The 18,984-nt window shown below is 39.2% G+C and overlaps 1 protein-coding gene across 3 annotated transcripts in view; it reads right to left on the bottom strand.

Annotated features, from left to right (window-relative positions):
* Positions 1-1,587: 1,587 nt before the first annotated feature.
* LNX2 (ligand of numb-protein X 2) overlaps positions 1,588-18,984 on the bottom strand; it is a 69,813-nt gene continuing 52,416 nt past the window's right edge. For all 3 annotated transcript variants that reach the window (XM_055123751.1, XM_004604558.2, XM_055123752.1), the window contains 5 exons: positions 18,325-18,465; positions 13,214-13,391; positions 9,884-10,115; positions 5,166-5,324; positions 1,588-3,200 (listed from right to left, as the gene is read on the bottom strand). In XM_055123751.1, the coding sequence (XP_054979726.1) occupies positions 3,065-3,200; positions 5,166-5,324; positions 9,884-10,115; positions 13,214-13,391; positions 18,325-18,465 (846 nt within the window). In that variant the 3' untranslated portion in view covers positions 1,588-3,064. The remainder of the gene's footprint in view (positions 3,201-5,165; positions 5,325-9,883; positions 10,116-13,213; positions 13,392-18,324; positions 18,466-18,984) is intronic.

Here is an 18,984-nt window from a genome sequence, read left to right as displayed (position 1 = left end):
TCACAGCTAGTTGTTAGGGACCTTAGGCTACTTGGCACTGACTTTTTCTCAGACACTCCTTGTTTGTCAACCCACAGACTTGGGGGCTACAGATACGGGCATCAGTGAAATTCAGCATTGCAAGGTGGGAATCAAAGATGGTATCTAATGACCTAATGACAATAGTTACACTGGAAGTGGTCAGGACCTTAACAAACAGAAATCCAAAGGCCTGCTAACCTTCATCACAGGAAGATACCTCTCTTGAAACTCACTTGCCTCAGGTGTGTGGAGGCAAGAGGGAACTAGGAGGCGCCCCTTTCAAGCTCTGGCTCTAAATTTGGGCCATGGAAAACCTGCAGTGAGGGGAAACAAAAAGGAAACCATAAGCCTTTATGGAGGCAGGACCCAGGGGCCACAGGGAACATATTAGAGTAATAATGGAGGTCAAGGCTACTGTGTAATCACCTGTGCATCAACATGCAACATGAGGCTCATTTCAGACAGTCAGCAGCCACACACATTGGACAAAGCAGCCTAGAGGTGGCAAGGATCCTATGTGTCCTGCCACCAGGAATGAGAGACGGTAGCTTTGCTGTTCTGAGATTTCAAGCCTGGGATATTGTGAGTGGTGCTTGGCAGGAAAATGGGAATCACACATTGAGTCAACATCTGCTGCTCAAGCAAAAAGACCATGCTGCTATTATGGAAAGAGGACTTTTATTTCCATCTTGAATGATTATCACACCATTATTTAAACATATCTGAGAACTCCAGAAATAATTTAAAGTGAAGGCACAGAACAAATCAAAATACTTAACTACTTAAGCTTAAAATGAGGAAATTCAACTATTCAACTGTAACAGCAAATTATGAACAAGTTTCCATCACCAAATATCATTCTGACTAAAAGCCTTAGCTTTTTGTAATAAAAACCAGCTTCAGCTGATTTTGAGATAAAAAATACTGAAAAATTTCTTCTTTCAAAATACTCATTATACCACTAGAGTCAATGTAAGTATTTTATATATATATAACAAAGTCTCAGGATATTTGCTGATGGATGACCACTCCCCAAAAAATGATGCATTCTTATAAACTTTAAAAAAATAGCAAAGTAGATTACAAAATTCTATTTGAGGAGCAGGAAAACAACTTGTTCCATATCAATTCGAATATCAAAGCATTTCAATATCAAATTGCTTCAAAAGTTAATCATCACATAACAGTAATATACTGTATGGGGCATTCCACTGTATCTTGGTTATATGATAAAAATACAGTGGCTAACAGGTTGGACAAGCCAGTAGCAATTACTGCTACTATTTATTTATTCAAAAGAGATATGTTTTAAAAATCATTATAAAAGCAATGGAATATTCAGTGACATGCTATAAATATAATAACTCCCAGAAATGCAATTGCTAAGTTTGAAAATAAAGTGGTCATGCTTCTTAATGTACTGCTGCACTGCTGTATTCTGAAATACATTCTCTGACAATCAATACCATTTATTACAGAGGTCACTTGTAAATTAGCTCAGATATTGAACTAGGTTTCTAAATGAAACATTTTTTTCAAGTATGCATAATATCAATAAGATAGGTATTTTTCTCGTATTCACTTCTTTATATGTTCTTGCAAAGGACAACTATGTTTAATAAACAAGAAACAAAAAGGGTTGGTCAGAGTTTTCAAAAACATTTAAAAAAAATAAATGAAAACAATCTAGTAACCAAGAACTGAATGAATGATACTAATGCCTTAAACTTATTATTTCAAATTTAAAAAATCAGAACTTTTCCATCTTTTCCATGTTTTGGTGTCATATCCAGTTGATGGTCAGAGCTGTTCCTGGCTCTGCACTCAGGGATCACTCCTGGTGGGGCTCAGGGAACAACATGGGGTAATGGGGATCGAACTCTGGTCAGCTGCGTGCAAGGCACAAATAAGCTCTACCTGCTGGACTATTGCTCCAGCTCCATAGTCCTTTTCTTAATATAAGTAAGTTTATAAGAATAGGAAACAGTAAGTTTCTAGGACACTCATAAATCTTGCTCAGAATAAAGTAAAAGGTCTAACTGCCTACTAAATTGTGAGATTGAGTGTATATATAATAGCAATATGGTTTTAGCTTTATCGTCTAGTTTAACTGCATAAATCACAAGAACATTTCCAGCCAAGACTGCTGATAAGTATAGTACAAACTCTAGAAAATCATTTTTAGCAAAATCTGCTTCAAAACTCTTCCTATAATAAAGCATTCCTTTGGAAATGAATCTTTAATGCTTTTGGACTATTCAAGTAAATGCAGCTTTTACCATCTCTAGCACTAAACTATAATTACTTCCCAAATTCCTTTTTTCACTGGATGACATTATCTTTTATTCTCTACTATTCTAATAATGGTACATTATTTTTTAAAACCTCTTCAGTGATGGCAGACTTATGTCTCATCATCCATGAGTACTGAGAGATTAAAATAGAAATGAAATAAGCCAGAGGGGGCAAAATCCCCCACAAAACTTATAAACAATATGAAGTTTTGAAATGTTGGCACCAATGAAAAGTAAGCAAAGGGTCATCATCCAAATTTTTTAAATGTACTGATGCACAGCACTAGGTGCCACCACAGCAACAAACGTTCTTGCTACTGGCTTCACAGACACCAATCTTGACCCATGTTCAACTCAATCGATGACCCAGTTACTGAAAACAAAGAGCCACCAGGAGGCTGCTAATCAGCTGCTGCCGCCGCTGCCAATCACAGGTGGTGAAGGTTCACTCATGATCACAGGTCCCACTTGGACTGCTGGGAATCCAAATTCCGAGAGGATGAACTCACAAGAGTTAGTGGGCGATTCAAGCTGAACTGCTTCAAGTTGAAAGAAATGTGGCTAACTTGAGGAAAATCATTGAAATAAAAAGAAAAAGATAATCTCAGTGGGCTTTGGTCCTTCGGTGTTAGTGCCAGCCCGGCTCTGTTAGTAGCTCCTGATAACCGGAAACACAATCAACTATAGGGTTTTCATTCCACAACACTCAAAAGGGAAGATATTTGACTTGAATCCAATTTTAGAAAACTCTATACAAGGCTTCCTGGCCAGCAAATGACAGTGAGAGTCACTTTGTTCCTTTGCTCCTTCAACATAGGAACCAACGCAGAATGACTCATACCCACGGTGGATAGGCCGTTTACAGCCACGATCATGTCACCACACCTGGAAGAACAGAGACAGACTATTACTATTGTCTTGTTAGGAAAAACATCGTCCTGAGATTTGTGTAGCATGGAAAATCATAGTTCTACTAAACCACTCCCTTACAAAATAAGGGTGTAGGATCTGCTTTGAGATGTATCTGGAGTGATTTTGCAGTTTCTACTGGCTTTTTCCTTACCAATGCACAACCCCTTCAGTAATTATAAAGGCAAGCAGAAAATGTTTCTATAAAGTTAAGCCAAAGTATAATTCGGAGAATTAATCTGTTGCCATTCTAAAAGAGAACAACCAAATAATACATTTAGAATGGGTTTTTGTTATTTTTATAATTGTTATTTCTTGGTGTATAGAGTTCATTAATTGAGAACTCAATTAAACTGAAATCTTTTTTTGTTGTTTGTTTTTGGGCTATATGTGGCGATACTCCTGGCTCTGCCCTCAAGAATTATTCCTGATGGTACCTGAGGGATCATATGGGATGCAGCCCATGATCAAACCTCAGTTGACCACATGCAAGGCAAATACACTACCTGCTATACTATTGCTCCAGACGCTAAATTGAAATTTTAATTTAATTAGATCCATATTTTCTTTTGCTCAGCTCTGGTACTTTCCCTACAAGCAGAGTTATCACAGATGGATGACAACCCAGAAGACACATCTATTCTTAATGACTTTTGGTCTTAGGTTCACAATAAAAATATGCTATTTTATTATTAGCTACTTCAACTTTGCTTTGAGTACTGATGGAGCAGCCTGGCTAAGAAAATGGTTAGTTCATTTCCCCTGTATTTTTCTTCCTATTATAATGGTTTTCCTATTTTCATATAATACCAATCTGGATCATAATTAGCAATCTGGATCAGATTTCCCCAATATTACTCACAGGTTTTTTTTTTTTTTTTTGGGCAAATGATGCAATGTCCATTTCTGCAGTTGTCTACCAAGTGTGTCAACATTTGTTTTTATAAAGAGCCAGTCATTTAATCCAAAACCAGGCACTAAGAACTTGAAATTACCCACCTCCTCCTGTTGTAAAACCTCTTGCTTGCTATCACACCCCTTTCTTCCCCTAGCACCTACACTTTGGATAAGAGGAGTTTGCAGCACACAGGGTGAGAAGCCCTTTCTGTCAAGTGACGCAAGGAACAGAGGGGTCAATGGCAAAGTTCAGGGCCGGGACAGTCCTGGGCTAGAACTGCAGTCAGTCACTTTTAGCTATTTGATTGTGGGCAAATTTCTGTATCTTTCCAAACCTTAGTTATTTGGAAATAGCCTTAGTCAAATAGAAATAATACTTACCTCATGGGACCATCAAAGAGGTTAAAAAATACAAGGCCTGAGCACATAGGCTGGTGCACTGTCACTCACTGCGTATTTACTGAGACCTGTATATGTGCAGGGATATGCAAAAAAAGGCAACCAAATCCTTCCCTGGTGGACTTGCTTAAACATAGTGTCAAGCACATAAATATAACTGCTGTAGAGGAAAATAAAGCAGTCATCTAATGACAGGATTACACCTGCGTGTGTTATATGGAAAAATTGCTGCGAGCTAGTTGCCATGTCACACTGCGTGGAATGATATGACTCACATTTTGTTCCTATCATTAGATTAACAAAATATAGTTATGAGTGGCAAGATTGTGAGGGTAATACTTCAGTGTAGCCTAGGAATGACTTCTTCCCCCCACACTCTGTAAAGGCCTAGAAGGTAAATATTTTAGGCTTTGTGACTCCTATAATTTCTGTCACAATGATTCAACTCTGCCACTACATCGTTCAGAAACAGCCAGGGGTAGTATATGTGCGGATGAGTGTAGCCATGTTCCAGTAAAACTTTATTTATGTGAACAGTTAACAGGCTGGGTTTGGAGATGACCCAGACTCTAGACCAGATGACTGTGGCCTAGGTCATGTCCATCACATAAATCAAATCATATCATGACATATAACAAGACTTACTTTAATCGTCCATCATAATAAGCAGGAGTTCCCAAGACAATAGTTTTAATGAAGAAAGGCTGATTGGTGTGGTTCTCTTCATAACCACCAACAATACTAAAGCCCCAACTTCCCAAGTAGCTTCTTCGTAAAACTATATCATGGCAGCTATGCAGGGCACTATGAAGAAAAACAATCAAGAAAACAGTGAGGCACTGGGAACTTGTTCATCTTTACTACAACTCCACACTGTATTATATTTAGAACTGGAGGAAAGTAAAAGGCAACTTAATTTTCTTCTCAATGCATTTGACCACCCAATTTCCTAGCATATATGCATTCCTAAGTGAACTCAAATTTCTCTCCCAAGTGAAGACATTCCTGTCCCTTTCCTACATACACAGGTTAAATGAACTTGGTTTACAAGCCACATTTCAGAATTTGTAGAAACCCTCTGTGCCTACCTACAAAAGAGTATAAAAGAGACCTAGATGCTAATGATCTCAGGACTCAAATGAAAGAAGAAAATGAGCAATAGTGCAGCTCCCCCTTGAAAGGGATAAGAGAACTATCCTTTTTAACCTATACAAGAAGATAATATTGAGTGTTTTTTTCCTCCTTTATATAAAATGCTTTCATTTGAAGGAAGATTCTAAGTGACAAAATAGAGAACTTAATCTGGAACATTCACTCACACACACAAACACAAATTCTTCTATTAGAAATATTCAGAAGCTAGAGAGAAAATGCTAGATTGGTAAAATGTTGGTTTAGTGGCAATATCCAGTGAGAGAGAAAACAACAACAACCACAACAACAACCACGTGATTTACACTTCCATTCTATGGAACTGGAAAGAAGTAGTTCAAAGCAAAACAAACACCCAAATGGCATGGAAAAAATACCTCTTTCTAATAAAATAGCTTTCCTTTGCTGATGAAACTGGATTTGAAGGGAACACACACCAGCCAGTGGCTCACACTTGAATGTGGTTTAGTGATCATAATTGTAGTGCCGGTATCAATGGATTAAAGATACCTTAATAGGGGCTGGAGCAATAGCTCAGCGGGTAGGGCGTTTGCCTTGCACACGGACGACCCGGGTTCGATTCCCAGCATCCCATATGGTCCCCTGAGCACCGCCAGGAGTGATTCCTGAGTGCAGAGCCAGGAGTAACCCCTGTGCATCGCCAGGTGTGACCCAAAAAAAAGCAAAAAAAAAAAAAAAAGATAACTTAATAAAGCCAATTCTATAAAGCAATATGTAGCCTGCTAGACTGCTGGTGTTAGGGCCTGAGAAAGCTATTTGGCAGACCTCTAACCAGCCTCAGGGAGACCTTCCTTTCCCTGGAGAAGCAGAGTTCTCTTCCTGTGGAGTATGAAACCTGTGAAAGAGTCACTGGAAACCAGACAGCAGCAGCTGGTATTGAATATAGCTCTGTATACATACAATACACAGACCTCTAAGAACCCACAGAAGGATGATCTCGCATTGACAAGTGCTCTTCTGGCACAGGCAAATGCAAAAGAAGTTTCCCTAGGCCTGGGGCAGTGACTGTTTACATCCATAAAACCTGAGGTTTGATCCTGCTGGGGTAGATCCCTGTAATCAAATGGGGATCCCCACAACAGGAAAGAGAAGGAACAGACAGAAAAGAACAAGTGTTTACTATCCTGTCTGCTTCTCCTCTAAAAGCTGTTACTCTTCTTGAACACCAGCAAATGCTCTAACCATCCGTAGAGTGAAGATGCCGAAAGACCAGACAGAACTGCAATTAAGCAAAACTAAAGGAAGCGCCATCACCACAGTATTCAGGTCTCAGACAGGTTCCTGTAGCTCATCAGCTCTGCTGTGGGGCTTTGATATATTCCAGGATGAAAGGGAAAGATCCAAGGTCAGAGTAACAAGACAGCTGAAACCACATGTTCAAATTATATGGTATGTATTTAGGAGTTTCAGAGCAACCATTAAATCTATGCTGACTTTTTACTGGGAAGAAATTCATTCCTTTGGATGAACAGAATAAACATCCACAAATTGGGGGCTGGAGCAATAGCACAGCGGGTAGGGCGTTTGCCTTGCACGCAGCCGACCTGGGTTCAATTCCCAGCATCCCATATGGTCCCCTGAGTACCGCCAGGAGTGATTCCTGAGTGCAGAGCCAGGAGTAACCCCTGTGCATCGCCAGGTGTGACCCAAAAAGCAAAAAAAAAAAAAAAAAAAAAAAAAATCCACAAATTACATGAGTTTTGCAATTAAAAAATAATCCTCCCCCTTCCAAGTTCCAATATAAGGCCCTAAAATATTGATTCTAATATCAGACCTTTCTAATTCTGTTTTCCCCCCCTTAGGCAAGAAGTCAACTCATCAGAAAGTTATCAACAAATGAAATTAAGTAATACCCTTGCTTTTTCTACTATTGCTTATGCGTGTGTACTTTATAAAGAACAAGAAGTGGGCTGGAGCTATTATACAGTGAGTAGGGCTTTTGCCTTGCAGGTGCTTGACCTGGGTTCAATCCCTGGCACCCCATACAGTTCTGTGAGTCCCCCAGGAATGATACCTCAGTACAGAGCAGGAGTAAGCCCTGAGCACCACAGGATGTGCATCCCATGCCCAAACAAAACAAAACAAAAACAAAAAAAGGATACAGTGCTATACAAACACTAGCTATTATAAATTATTTCCAAAGGAAGCCGATGGCTCAGGAAATTCTTATTTTAAAGAATCAGTAAGTTTCATACTTAGATCAAGAGTTAAAATGCTTCATCATGGTTCAGTTTTAGGATTTTCATATACATGGAAAATCTAAGTTGTTCAGAAAAACCATAATAATACATGTATTCTTCCTATTTCAGTAGCAAATTAGACAACCATCGTGTGTTGGGTCCAAATGCTTTTAAGAGCAGCCACTGTATTATTAAGTGTACTACTAAGTATACTAGCTATACTACTACGATTGGAAGCAAGATGGTGCCAACACCACCTGAACCTGGCTCACCATCTTGCCTTAGACAACGCGTGGCTCAGCACGCAGGCATGGAGCTCTACATGTGATACTGCTGGAACTCTATGCATGATTCCTGATGGACATGGCCGGCTGTTTTGCAAGATTCAGACAGAATGGCATGGGCAGAGCATGGAGAAACTGTGGAAGCCACAGCGATGCCACCTGCCCCAGCCCATCAACCTCAAGGAGATCAACCTGAGGCTGAAGATGTCCCAGATGCTGCCCAGAGACATAGGCAGGTGCGTGTTTGTCAGTGTGCAGATCGTTACAACATGCCAGTCGACCAAAAGCTTAAATTTGGTAGACTGGGAACACCCGTAAAGGCGATTAGGGGCCACCCCAAAAGCCTCTGTCCCTCTTGGAGAGCTTGGCAAATACCGGAAGTATCCCACCCACACGGCAGAGCTTGGCAAGCTACCTGTGGCGTATGCGATATGCCAAAAATGGTAACAAGGACGGTCCTCATTCCCCTGACCCCGAAAGAGCCCCCAATACGCCATTGGGCTACACTAGCACGTGACAGGGATGAGTGGAGACGTTACTGGCGCCCACTCGAGCAAATTGATGAACAACGGGATGACAGTGATACAGTGATACTATTAAGCCACTGTATATGAAGCCATCTGTTTAATACATTAACTTCACAGGCACTGTGTAGAGTATCCTCTTCCTACAGGTGGTTATGCCTGAATAATAGCCTGCCATTCACTATGCTTGGCAAAGTAACTGTATGGTCAATAGGATAACCGTATGGAGTTCAATATGTTCACTCCACGCTGAGCTCCACAGCCCCTTTCAAGGGAGAATGAAGACATTTGTATAGGGGCCCTGAGGTAGGGAAACACCCCTTCTGTCCCGTTCCTGCCCCATGCCTCGTCGTTCCTCTGGGCAAGGACTATACATGAAGTCCTAGCAGGTATCAGAGCGAACCTTGGCAGATGACAGAATTTCTAAGGAGCAGACTGAATATCCAGTATCCTGGCTGCCCCACTTAAAAGAGTGACTTGGAATGTTCAGAACTGCTTGATTCCCTCTTAAGTCTTTCTTCTCGCTTAGACCTTTTATTCCTCTTATGAAATGTACCTTTTATATGTAAATAACCACAGCTGGGAGGACTGTCCACTGCTGGAAGCTTGCCATGTAAGGGTGGGGTAGGGTGGGGAGTTAGGACAGAGAAGAGACCACTATGACAATGACAGTTGGAAATGATCACTCTGGACAAGAACTGAGTGCTGAAAGGAGGTAAAGTGATATACATGATAACCTTTCAGTACCTGTGTTGCAAAGTATAATGCAGAGGGAACAAAGGGGGAGGGGAGAGGGAAGGAGGGGGGTGAAAAAAGAGAGAGATAGAGAGAGGGAGAGGGAGAGGAAGAGAGAAAGAGAGAGAGAGAGTGAGGGGGGGAGACGGAGACCTGCTTGCCCTAGAGGCAGGCTGGGGTGGGGAAGCAGGATGGAGTGGGGCAGGAAACTGGGGACATTGGTGGTAGGAAATGTACACTGGTCAAGGGAGTGGTGTTGGAACACTGTGTGACTGACACCAAATCATGAACAACTTTGTAACTGTGTATTTTGTGGTGATCCAAAATAAAAAAAAAAATGTAAACAACTTATTTCTGTGACCTGACTTTCTGTTGTTACTTTTATTTAATTCAAGCTGTTTTCTTTCTAGTAAGTGAACTGATTGTGTCAAGCACTGATTATGATCATTCCCTGAACCTCTCTGTACCTTGGGAGGCCCAGCCACATGACCCACGACGGGGACCAGCTGGCATCATACTCGTTCTCACTCAGAGCACTTGGCTGCTCTTCTGTGGTCTGGGTCACCTCCTCCACAATCTGGACCTCCAGTGCTTTCAGGGCAACAGAGGGAGATGCAGCACTGGCTTTCAGCATAGCTACAGCTTCACTGTGGCTCAGGTTGGTCAGATCAATGCCATTGATATTCAGTAACACATCACCTGTTCAAATGAAGAAAAGGAAAATGAGCCCGGCTACCAAGTCATTATGCCCCTTTAAATCTTGCTATTTGCAAACTATTCAACAAAGGTTAACCCAGATATGGTAAAAGAGGTTTTAAAAACTATTTCTTTATAATTTTTATAAAAATGAAGAAAATCCAACTAATGGAAATAATTTTAAAACAACAAAAGTTCTTTCAAAATAATTTCTTAACACAGTGTGGCTTTAGACACCAGGACTCAAATAGAAGTTCAAATTATTAGCCCTAGTTTAGCTATGTTCAGGCCTGGGCAAGTTAATTTTCTTCTTTGAGCCTCAGAGATTTCTACCATTCTTTTCACTCAAAAATTAATTTGCTCCTTTGCTTTTAGGAATAATATTCTGTTTTTGTTTGGGGGCCACACCCAGCAGTGCTTAGAGCTTACTTCTGGCTCTGTGCTCAGGGATCATTCCTGTCAGACTCGGGACACCCTATGTGGTGCTGAGATTGAACCCAAGTCAGGTTTGTGCAAGTCAAGTTCCCTATCCACTGCGTTATGGCTCTCACCCACAGAAATAAAATTTTAATATATTCTTTTTTTACAGTTACTAAGTTACACATGTAAAGAGCCCTGCATAGTTCACAAAGCATCAACAGTATCAGACATGTAAAGAGAAGATATTCTTGGGTTCACACATGGAAATGAAATTTTTGATTTGAATATCTTCTCTTGCTTGTGGGAAAAAAAGAGAATCTGATGCTCTACTAAATAATCAAAAAATAATGATAATTATTAATGAAGAATATCAAAGAATTATCAAATACTTTGGAAAGTGTTAGTTTTGCAAAAAAGCACAAACATTTTAACCAAGAAGCCCATAAAAAATAAAATAACAGGAAGGAAATCAAACTAACCCAAAGTTCTACAACTGGGAGAAAAAAAAAAGAGCAACCTTATTAAGATGTAATTCACATACCATTCAAGTTCAAGTACACAATTTTATGATTTCTAGTACAATAATAGAGTTGCATAATCACCATACAACATTTTTGACCTTCTTCCCCCCAAATCCTCTATATACCCATTAATTAGTCAGTCCCTTCCCATGGGATGGAGAGCAACCACTGAAGACAAGAAATTGGCCTTGCAGTTGGAATCCCTGGCACAACATATGGTCCCTTGAGCACCAGAGGGGTAATTTCTGAGCAGAACCAGCAGTAGCCATTGAGCACCACCAACCATGGCCCAACCTCCTGCTACAAACAAACAAATTGAAACAGTCATTTCGCTTCCCAAGCCACCATTAATTTACTCTAGATCTGCCTATTCTGGACAGATTTGCCTATTCTAATTCATATTAATATATCAAATGTATGCCTGGCTTCCTTCACTTAGCACCACTTTCCTATTTTGTCTTGTCTTTCGAGTCACATCCAGTGGTACTCAGGGGTTAGTCCTGGCTCTGTGTTCAGGGGTCACTCCTTGTGGTGCTCAGGGAACCTTATGTAGTTCAGGGGATCAAATCTGGGTCAGCCATATGCAAGGCAAGAACCCTACTTGCCATACTATATCACTCTATACTCCAGGAAACAATGCTTTTAAGAGTTATTCTTCCACTATGCAGCTGTTAGGAGAAATGAAGTCATGAAATTTGCTTATAAATGGATAGACATGGAGAGTATCATGCTAAGTGAAATGAGGCAGAGAGAGAGAGACAGACATAGAAGGACAGCACTCATTTGTGGAGTATAGAATAACATCACATGAGGCTGACACCACCCAAGGACCGTAGATAGAAGGGCCAGGAGGATTTCCCCATAGCTGGAAGACTGTTTCATGAGCAGAGGGGAGAAGGCAGATGGAATAGAGAAGGGATCACTAAGAAAATGGTGGCTGGAGGAACCAGTTGGGATGGGAGATGCATGCCGAAAATAGATAATAAAACAAACATGATGACTTCTCAGTGTCTGTGTTGCAAGCCATAATGCCCAAAAGCAGAGAGAGAATATGAGGAATATTGTCTGCCATGGAGGCAGGGGGAAGGTGGGAAGGGGGGGTATACCCGGGATATTGGTGGTGGGGAATGTGCACTGGTGGAGGGATGGGTGTTTGATCATTGTGAGAATGTAACCCAAACATGAAAGCTTGTAACTATCTCACGGTGATTCAATAAAATAAAAAAAATTTAAAAAAAGTTCTTCTTCCATATGATCAAACCAAGCACATAAAAATACTATTTTTGCCATTACCATTGCTACTTATGCAAATTACATAGGACTGAGAATGTGAAATTGTGAATGAATTGGTGAGGAGAGAGTTTAAACACTATCTTTTTTAATTTATTGTTCTTTGTTCCACCTTCTCTGTGAGTTCACTTCCACTTACACATATGTGAGACTGTTTTATATTTTTAGTGAGGTTGTGCTTTGAATAACAAGTCTGTCAAAATGAAACATAAGTTTCTGAGAGGGTCTAAGAACATAAAATTCCAACAGTCCAGGCCAGAGTGATAATACAGAGGGGAGGGTGCTTGGCTAGCATGCAGCTAACCCGGGTTCGATCCACTGCATCCCCTATACACCCCCAAGCACCACCAGGAGTAATTCCTGAGTGCAGAGCCAGGAGTAACCCCTCAGTATTTGCTGGGTGTGGTCCCAAAACAAACAAAAAAAACCCCAAAAACAAATAAAAATCCAACAGTCTGGAGCTAGAGAGATAGAACAGGAGTTACAGTGCTTGCCTTGCATGCATCTATCCTCAGGTTTGATCACTGGCATCACAAAGTATCTGCTCAAGCACCACCAGGAACAACCCCAAATTATAGACCCAGGAGTAGCACCCATCATCACTCGGTATGGCCTCGTCTTCCTGCCCCCACCAAAGTCCAACAGTCTGAGTGACTGCTATGAAACAATGGAAACATCATTAAGTTTTATTAATTTTTTTTTACAAAGTGCCCTTTTCTAACCTTATAAGTGAGATTTGATATTCACATTTGCAAGAATATTTTAAAGAATTTTTAAAATGATTTAATGGGAAATTTGTAGTCATTCCTTTTTCACCACGTGAATGAATTCCAGGAGACTGTGGTGGCACTGTTTAAGAGCCTATATTACCTCTCTTGATTCTGCCATCACGTGCAAGGCAGCCATGAGGCGGGACACTAGTCACGAAGATCGGCAGCTCGCCGCTCTTACTTCCTCTGCCACCAGCGACAGTCATACCCAGGGATTCATGTGGTTCCTTCTTGACAGTGATGTGTTTTTCTTGACATGTTACACACTGGGTAAGATCCTAAAACACGAAAGGGAAAATTTATTGGTTAAGGAATAATGTATGGCTTAAGTACTGTTGCAATTATAAAGTCAGTTTTTTGCTTGTTCTTTCTTTCTTTCTTTTTTTTTTTTTTGCTTTGAGGCCACACTTGGTGGTGCCAGGGATTACACCTAGTGGAGCTGGGGGCACTCTATGTATTGTCAGGGATCAAACTGGGGTTAGCATTATGCAAAGCCAGTGGCTACTCTTGTACGATCTCCCTGGTCCCTATAGTCAGGTTTTAAATCATTTACTGTAGAACTAAAAGTTATGCCAGCTCTTTTTTTTTTTTTAAATTTATTTATTCAATCATCGTGAGAACAGTTACAAAGCTTTCGGGTGTAAGTCTCGGTTATGTCAACTTTTTATGGGTACAAATACTATAATGTACATATACTATATATCAGGGCTCAATCACAATGTCCAAATTTGGACAACTATATTTTCATATGACTACAGAACTGAAAACAATGAAGGACTGTTGACATACAGATGTCACAGAAAAACAAGCATGTCATTAGTATAATAACCTTGAAATTTAAGATATGACCTAACAGTAATAATATTCTCTAACAGTAAATAATGCACCTAAATTTTAAGATTTGAAGACAACTATTTTTACTTCAATCTTTGCCTTAATTAAAGTTGACAGAATATTTAATAGTATAAAGTGTGGACTTCACCAATTACCAGGAAAATAAAAGACATATTCTCATCTTTTGATTTTTAGTGGCAAAGATTCTAGAACACTCAATGACAAAGAAGGTGCAAATATAACTTTAAAGCCTTTATAAATGAATTAGAGAGATAGAACTGGGGTTAAGGTATTTGAAAAGCATTTTTCTGACCCTGGCTCAGATCCAAGTATGGTTTCCTGAGCAATGCCAGAGGTCACTCCTGAGCACAGAGGCAAGAGTAGCCATTGAGCACTGCTGGATGTGACCTTAAATTCCCATGGCCCAGGCCAAAAAATTATTCATCAAAAACTATAAATATATGAAATAATCAGTAAATGCTAAACCAACTATATTTTCAGGAAAAACGATTTTTACTGAACTTTGTTACTACTACTTGTGGAAGAAATGGAGAACTTAACATCACTTTTCTTTGGAATAAAAACAAACTCAAGGTGTGCATATATAACATTATTATAAAACTAACATTTATTGAAAGCTTACTAAGTATAAACCTAGTGACTTTACATGCATTATTTCATGTGCTCTTTATAATGGCTATGAAAGTAAATACTGCTAGCATATTTATAAGGTCACTGTAAAGAGTAAATGGATCCATTTTATTATAGATGAGAAAATGACCTGAGAAAAGACATGTAACTTGTTCTAAATCATACAGCTAAAGGTGATTACTCTGGGATTTGAATGGACAGAAATTAAAACTGATATTCATGTTCTGTGCATAAACATAGAGCATGACACATAATGTGCATGTGTTCTTCATATGCACCTTCATGATTACTAAGTGTAATAGTGGAAGCCTATATCTTAAATTTTTTCTAATATTTATCAGCAGATAATAATTAACATTATTAATATACCATCATCAACCACATAAACATACAAATTATAGTCACAGGATTATCTTATACTTTAGTGATAATATTTTAAAGAACTCATATATGTAACTATGTAACTTAATCATGCCCTGGAATTCCAGGTCCATCTACCCTTCTCTGGATCTGGAATTCAAATACTCTTGAAGTTTTATTAAGAGAACTACTTATAATAACAACATAATGATCATAGAAAATGTCACAACCTAATGGAAAACTTTCAAGGTTTTTTTTTTGTGTGTGTGGGTGGTGGGTGGACACACCTGGCAATGCTCAGGGCTTACTCCTTGCTGTGCTCAGGAATTTCCTGGCAGAGCTTGAGGGGCCATATGGAGAGCAGTGGACAAATCCAAGCTGACCACTTGCCAGAAGAGTCCTACGTACTGTATTACCACTCTGGTACCCAAAACTTTGAACTGTCTTAAGGCAGTCACCTATCTATATGTAAACGATATTTCTTAGCATCCTTCAAAAATAGGCAAAATCCAGTTTACCATGAAGATAACCCAGGTAAACTCAGCTTTGTGTATTTAAGTAGTTTTAATTTTCAGGTATTCAATCAATTAAGGTCAGATTTTGTTAAATTTCTTTAGATGTACACATTTCACCCCCTTTGGAGCCAAACCAAACTCCAAAGATTATACCGTGTTCCAGGAAATATTCTTTCTCTTATCTTTTTTGTTTGTTTCTGGGCCACACCCAGCTGTGCTCAGGAATCACTCCTTGCAGTGCTTTTTTTGGGCGTTGGAGTTATAATACAATGGGCAGGGTATATGCTTTGCATGTGGTCAACCCCAGGTTTGACCCCCAGCATCCCACAGAGTGAACCCAAGGACCACCCGGAATGATTGTTAGGTCCAGAGCAGAGTAACCACTGAGCACCACCAGTGTGGCCCAAAAACCTAAATCAAGCAAACAAACAAAAGTACGTTTTGTGTGATTATTCTAACTAAACAGGTTAGAATATGCAGAGTACATAGAATAAGAATTCAGCAATATTAATTTAAAACACTGTCAAATAAAACTGAGGATTGGAATAAGCAGATTAAAGAGAAAATACATGTGTCCCAAACAGTGAGTTCACTGAAACATTTCAAATTTGTATTAAAATTATATTATCAAGGGTGCCCATACCTCAAATTATTCTAGAGTTCAATGGCATAAAAGGTTCTAAAGGAGTCAACAGTTAACTTTTACCAAATAATTTTTAAGTATATATTGTATATGAAAACATGCTGAGATATAGTATACATAGCACATATACCACACACACACACACATACACAAATACACACACATACACACACATCAGATCTGAGAAAAATCCCATTTTCAAGCAGGAATAAATCTATAGACCAAACTTTGAGAACACCAAATACTTTAATCAATCACCTGGCAGAGGGACCTTCCCCACTAAAAAATTATCATTATTATCCAAGGAACTAATATATAGCTTGTCCTTGTAAAGAAGCTATATGAAATAACTCCTATTCAAAATTCCTATTCCAAACAATAACCTCTTTTTTTATAATCATCATTATGATGGCAAAATTATAGGCTTCCTTCATACATTTTGGTTTCTGTTTAGAAATGAGAACAGTTTGTGGTTATAATTTATCATAAGTAGTAACGAAACCATAGCCCAGTGACAAGTCTGTACTTAAGCTCAGAAAACGAGATAAACCTGATAGGCCCAAATACTTGTGCCTGTAAGTGATGCTTTTTATAGGGTCCCTGCAACATTCCAAAGTAATTATTCTCTCAGATACTATACTTACATTAAGAAGCCATTTCAGTACATCAGAAAAACCTACAGCTTTTAAATAGACATCATCATCATCATCATCATCATCATCATCATCACCATCATAATTTTTTAAAGTAAAGCAATCTTACTTTACTTAAAGAGAATTCTTTTGGAAGCTCATAGCTTATAAATCACCTAGTTGGGTGAAAACATTATCATTCTAAAAATCCTTGCCTACTGGATTTTGAGCTATGATGAAGGTTCAAAATAAGTAAATAATATCAACAATAAAGACTGCCCTTTTAAAAAAGAAACTCTACTGGGGATGGAGCAATAGTATAGCAGGAGGGCATTATACACAGCCAACTTGGATTCAATTCCGGGCATCCCATATGGTTTCCTGAGCACCACCAGGAGTAACTCCTGAGTGCAAAGCCAGGAGTAATCCCTGATCAGTGTCAGGTGAGGCCAAAAATAAATAAATAAATAAATAAATAAATAAATAAAACCAAAAGGGGAAAAAAAAATTCTACAACTAGGCAGTTTAAAAATTCTAAGCATAGGGCTAGAAAGAAAGTACACAAGAAGAGCAGTCGACCCAAGTTTGATTCCTGAAACCATATATGGTCCCACCAAACCCCTCTAAAAGTGCTCAATGAACAGTCAGGAGCAAACCCTGACAGAGAAACATGGCCCTCAAAGACAGAAAACAAATTCTCAACGTAAATAACTAAGTAACACACTATAAAATCAGTAAAATATTCAAGAAGCAGTAAAACCAATAAAGTATTCAACATATGGAAATTTTAAATGATTTAGTATAGTATTTCATAAGCTATAACAGCAAAGGAAAGGCATTATACATTAGCCAACCAAAAATTAAAATTTATACATTTAACTCTCATATATCTAATTCAGTTGTTATAGGCAATATGCTCAACTGCTAAGCAGACTTATCTTCGTTATGTTTTTCAATTATAGAATTAACTATTAGATTACAATGAGCAACCCAGGATGAAGTCATTTTCAAACGAGACTAATCAAATAGATATTTTTTGATGATCAAATGCTTCTCAACAATGACCTGGCAGAGAGACAGTCCTCACTAAGAAACTGTCCTTATTGGCTGAGGAGCTAAGACAGTACAGTCATTTTTTAAGCACTAAACATACATTCTTATAAACCTTATAACCTACTCCTCTCTCTGGGAGAAACTTGCAAGCTACTGAGAGCTTCCTGCCCACATGGGACAGCCTCGCAAGCTTCCCATGGTGTATCTATATGCCAAAGCCAGTAACCAGCTGAATCTCATTCCCCTGACCCTGAAAGAGCCTCCAATGCGGCATCTCTGGGGAGGCTTCTAAAATCTCAGGGATAGGACGAATGTAGAAGTTACTGAGACCACTCGAGCCACTCGACGATCAACGGGATTACGTGAAACATACATCACACCTCCCAAACAACTACAGTCACCTTTTCAAACAGAATAGCAGCTTTCCCTTTCTTAGTACGCAGTAGTTCACTTGTGGAGGTGCACACAGACAGACAGACAGACAGACACACACACACACACACACACACACACAAAACCTTACTTTATGTGAGCTGGGTCTGCTGGGATACAGAGGCTGAGTGTGGTGTTGGCTACTGCTTGGAGTTCCTGCTTCTCGGTTACTGTTACCAGACTGGGATTTCCCTGGTCGAGCAATTGTTAAATTCACTCTTTCTCCACTAGCCTGGAGGAAAAAAAAAAACGTTATCACTGTTCATTAATGACAGTTATAATTTTATTTCTTTTTTGGGCCACACCTGGAGAACTCAGGGGTTACTTCTGGCTCTGCAATCAGGAATTATTCCTGGCAGTGCTCTGGGGATCACATGGAATGCTGGGGATTGAACACAGGTTGGCCATGTGCAAGGCAAGAGCCATACCCATTATATTATTGCTCCAACCCATACAGTTCTGATTTGAAAAAGCATAGGCAGTGTAATTTTTCAGGATATTTCTCTTGATAGTTCAGATTCTTGTTCAAGATGTGGCTGTAAACACTTAATGGTAGGAAAGGGAGTTCACTTCATGAGTTAATAACGACATTATGATTGCCAACCAGAATCTAGCTTCTTGCCTTTATCATATAACTGAGTCTTTTTGTCTAATTTACCTAGTCTTCTTCTCTCTTTTCTTCTGGTAGAAGTATTTTTTTCTTATCATTTAAGGGTTTTGTTTGTTGACATTTCTTTTATCTTACACATGA

This window comes from Sorex araneus, chromosome 1, assembly GCF_027595985.1.
Source record: "Sorex araneus isolate mSorAra2 chromosome 1, mSorAra2.pri, whole genome shotgun sequence".
In the NCBI taxonomy this organism is placed as follows: Eukaryota; Metazoa; Chordata; class Mammalia; order Eulipotyphla; family Soricidae; genus Sorex; species Sorex araneus.
Note: the sequence above shows the minus strand (reverse complement) of the source record. Positions and strands in the feature narration are given on the sequence as shown.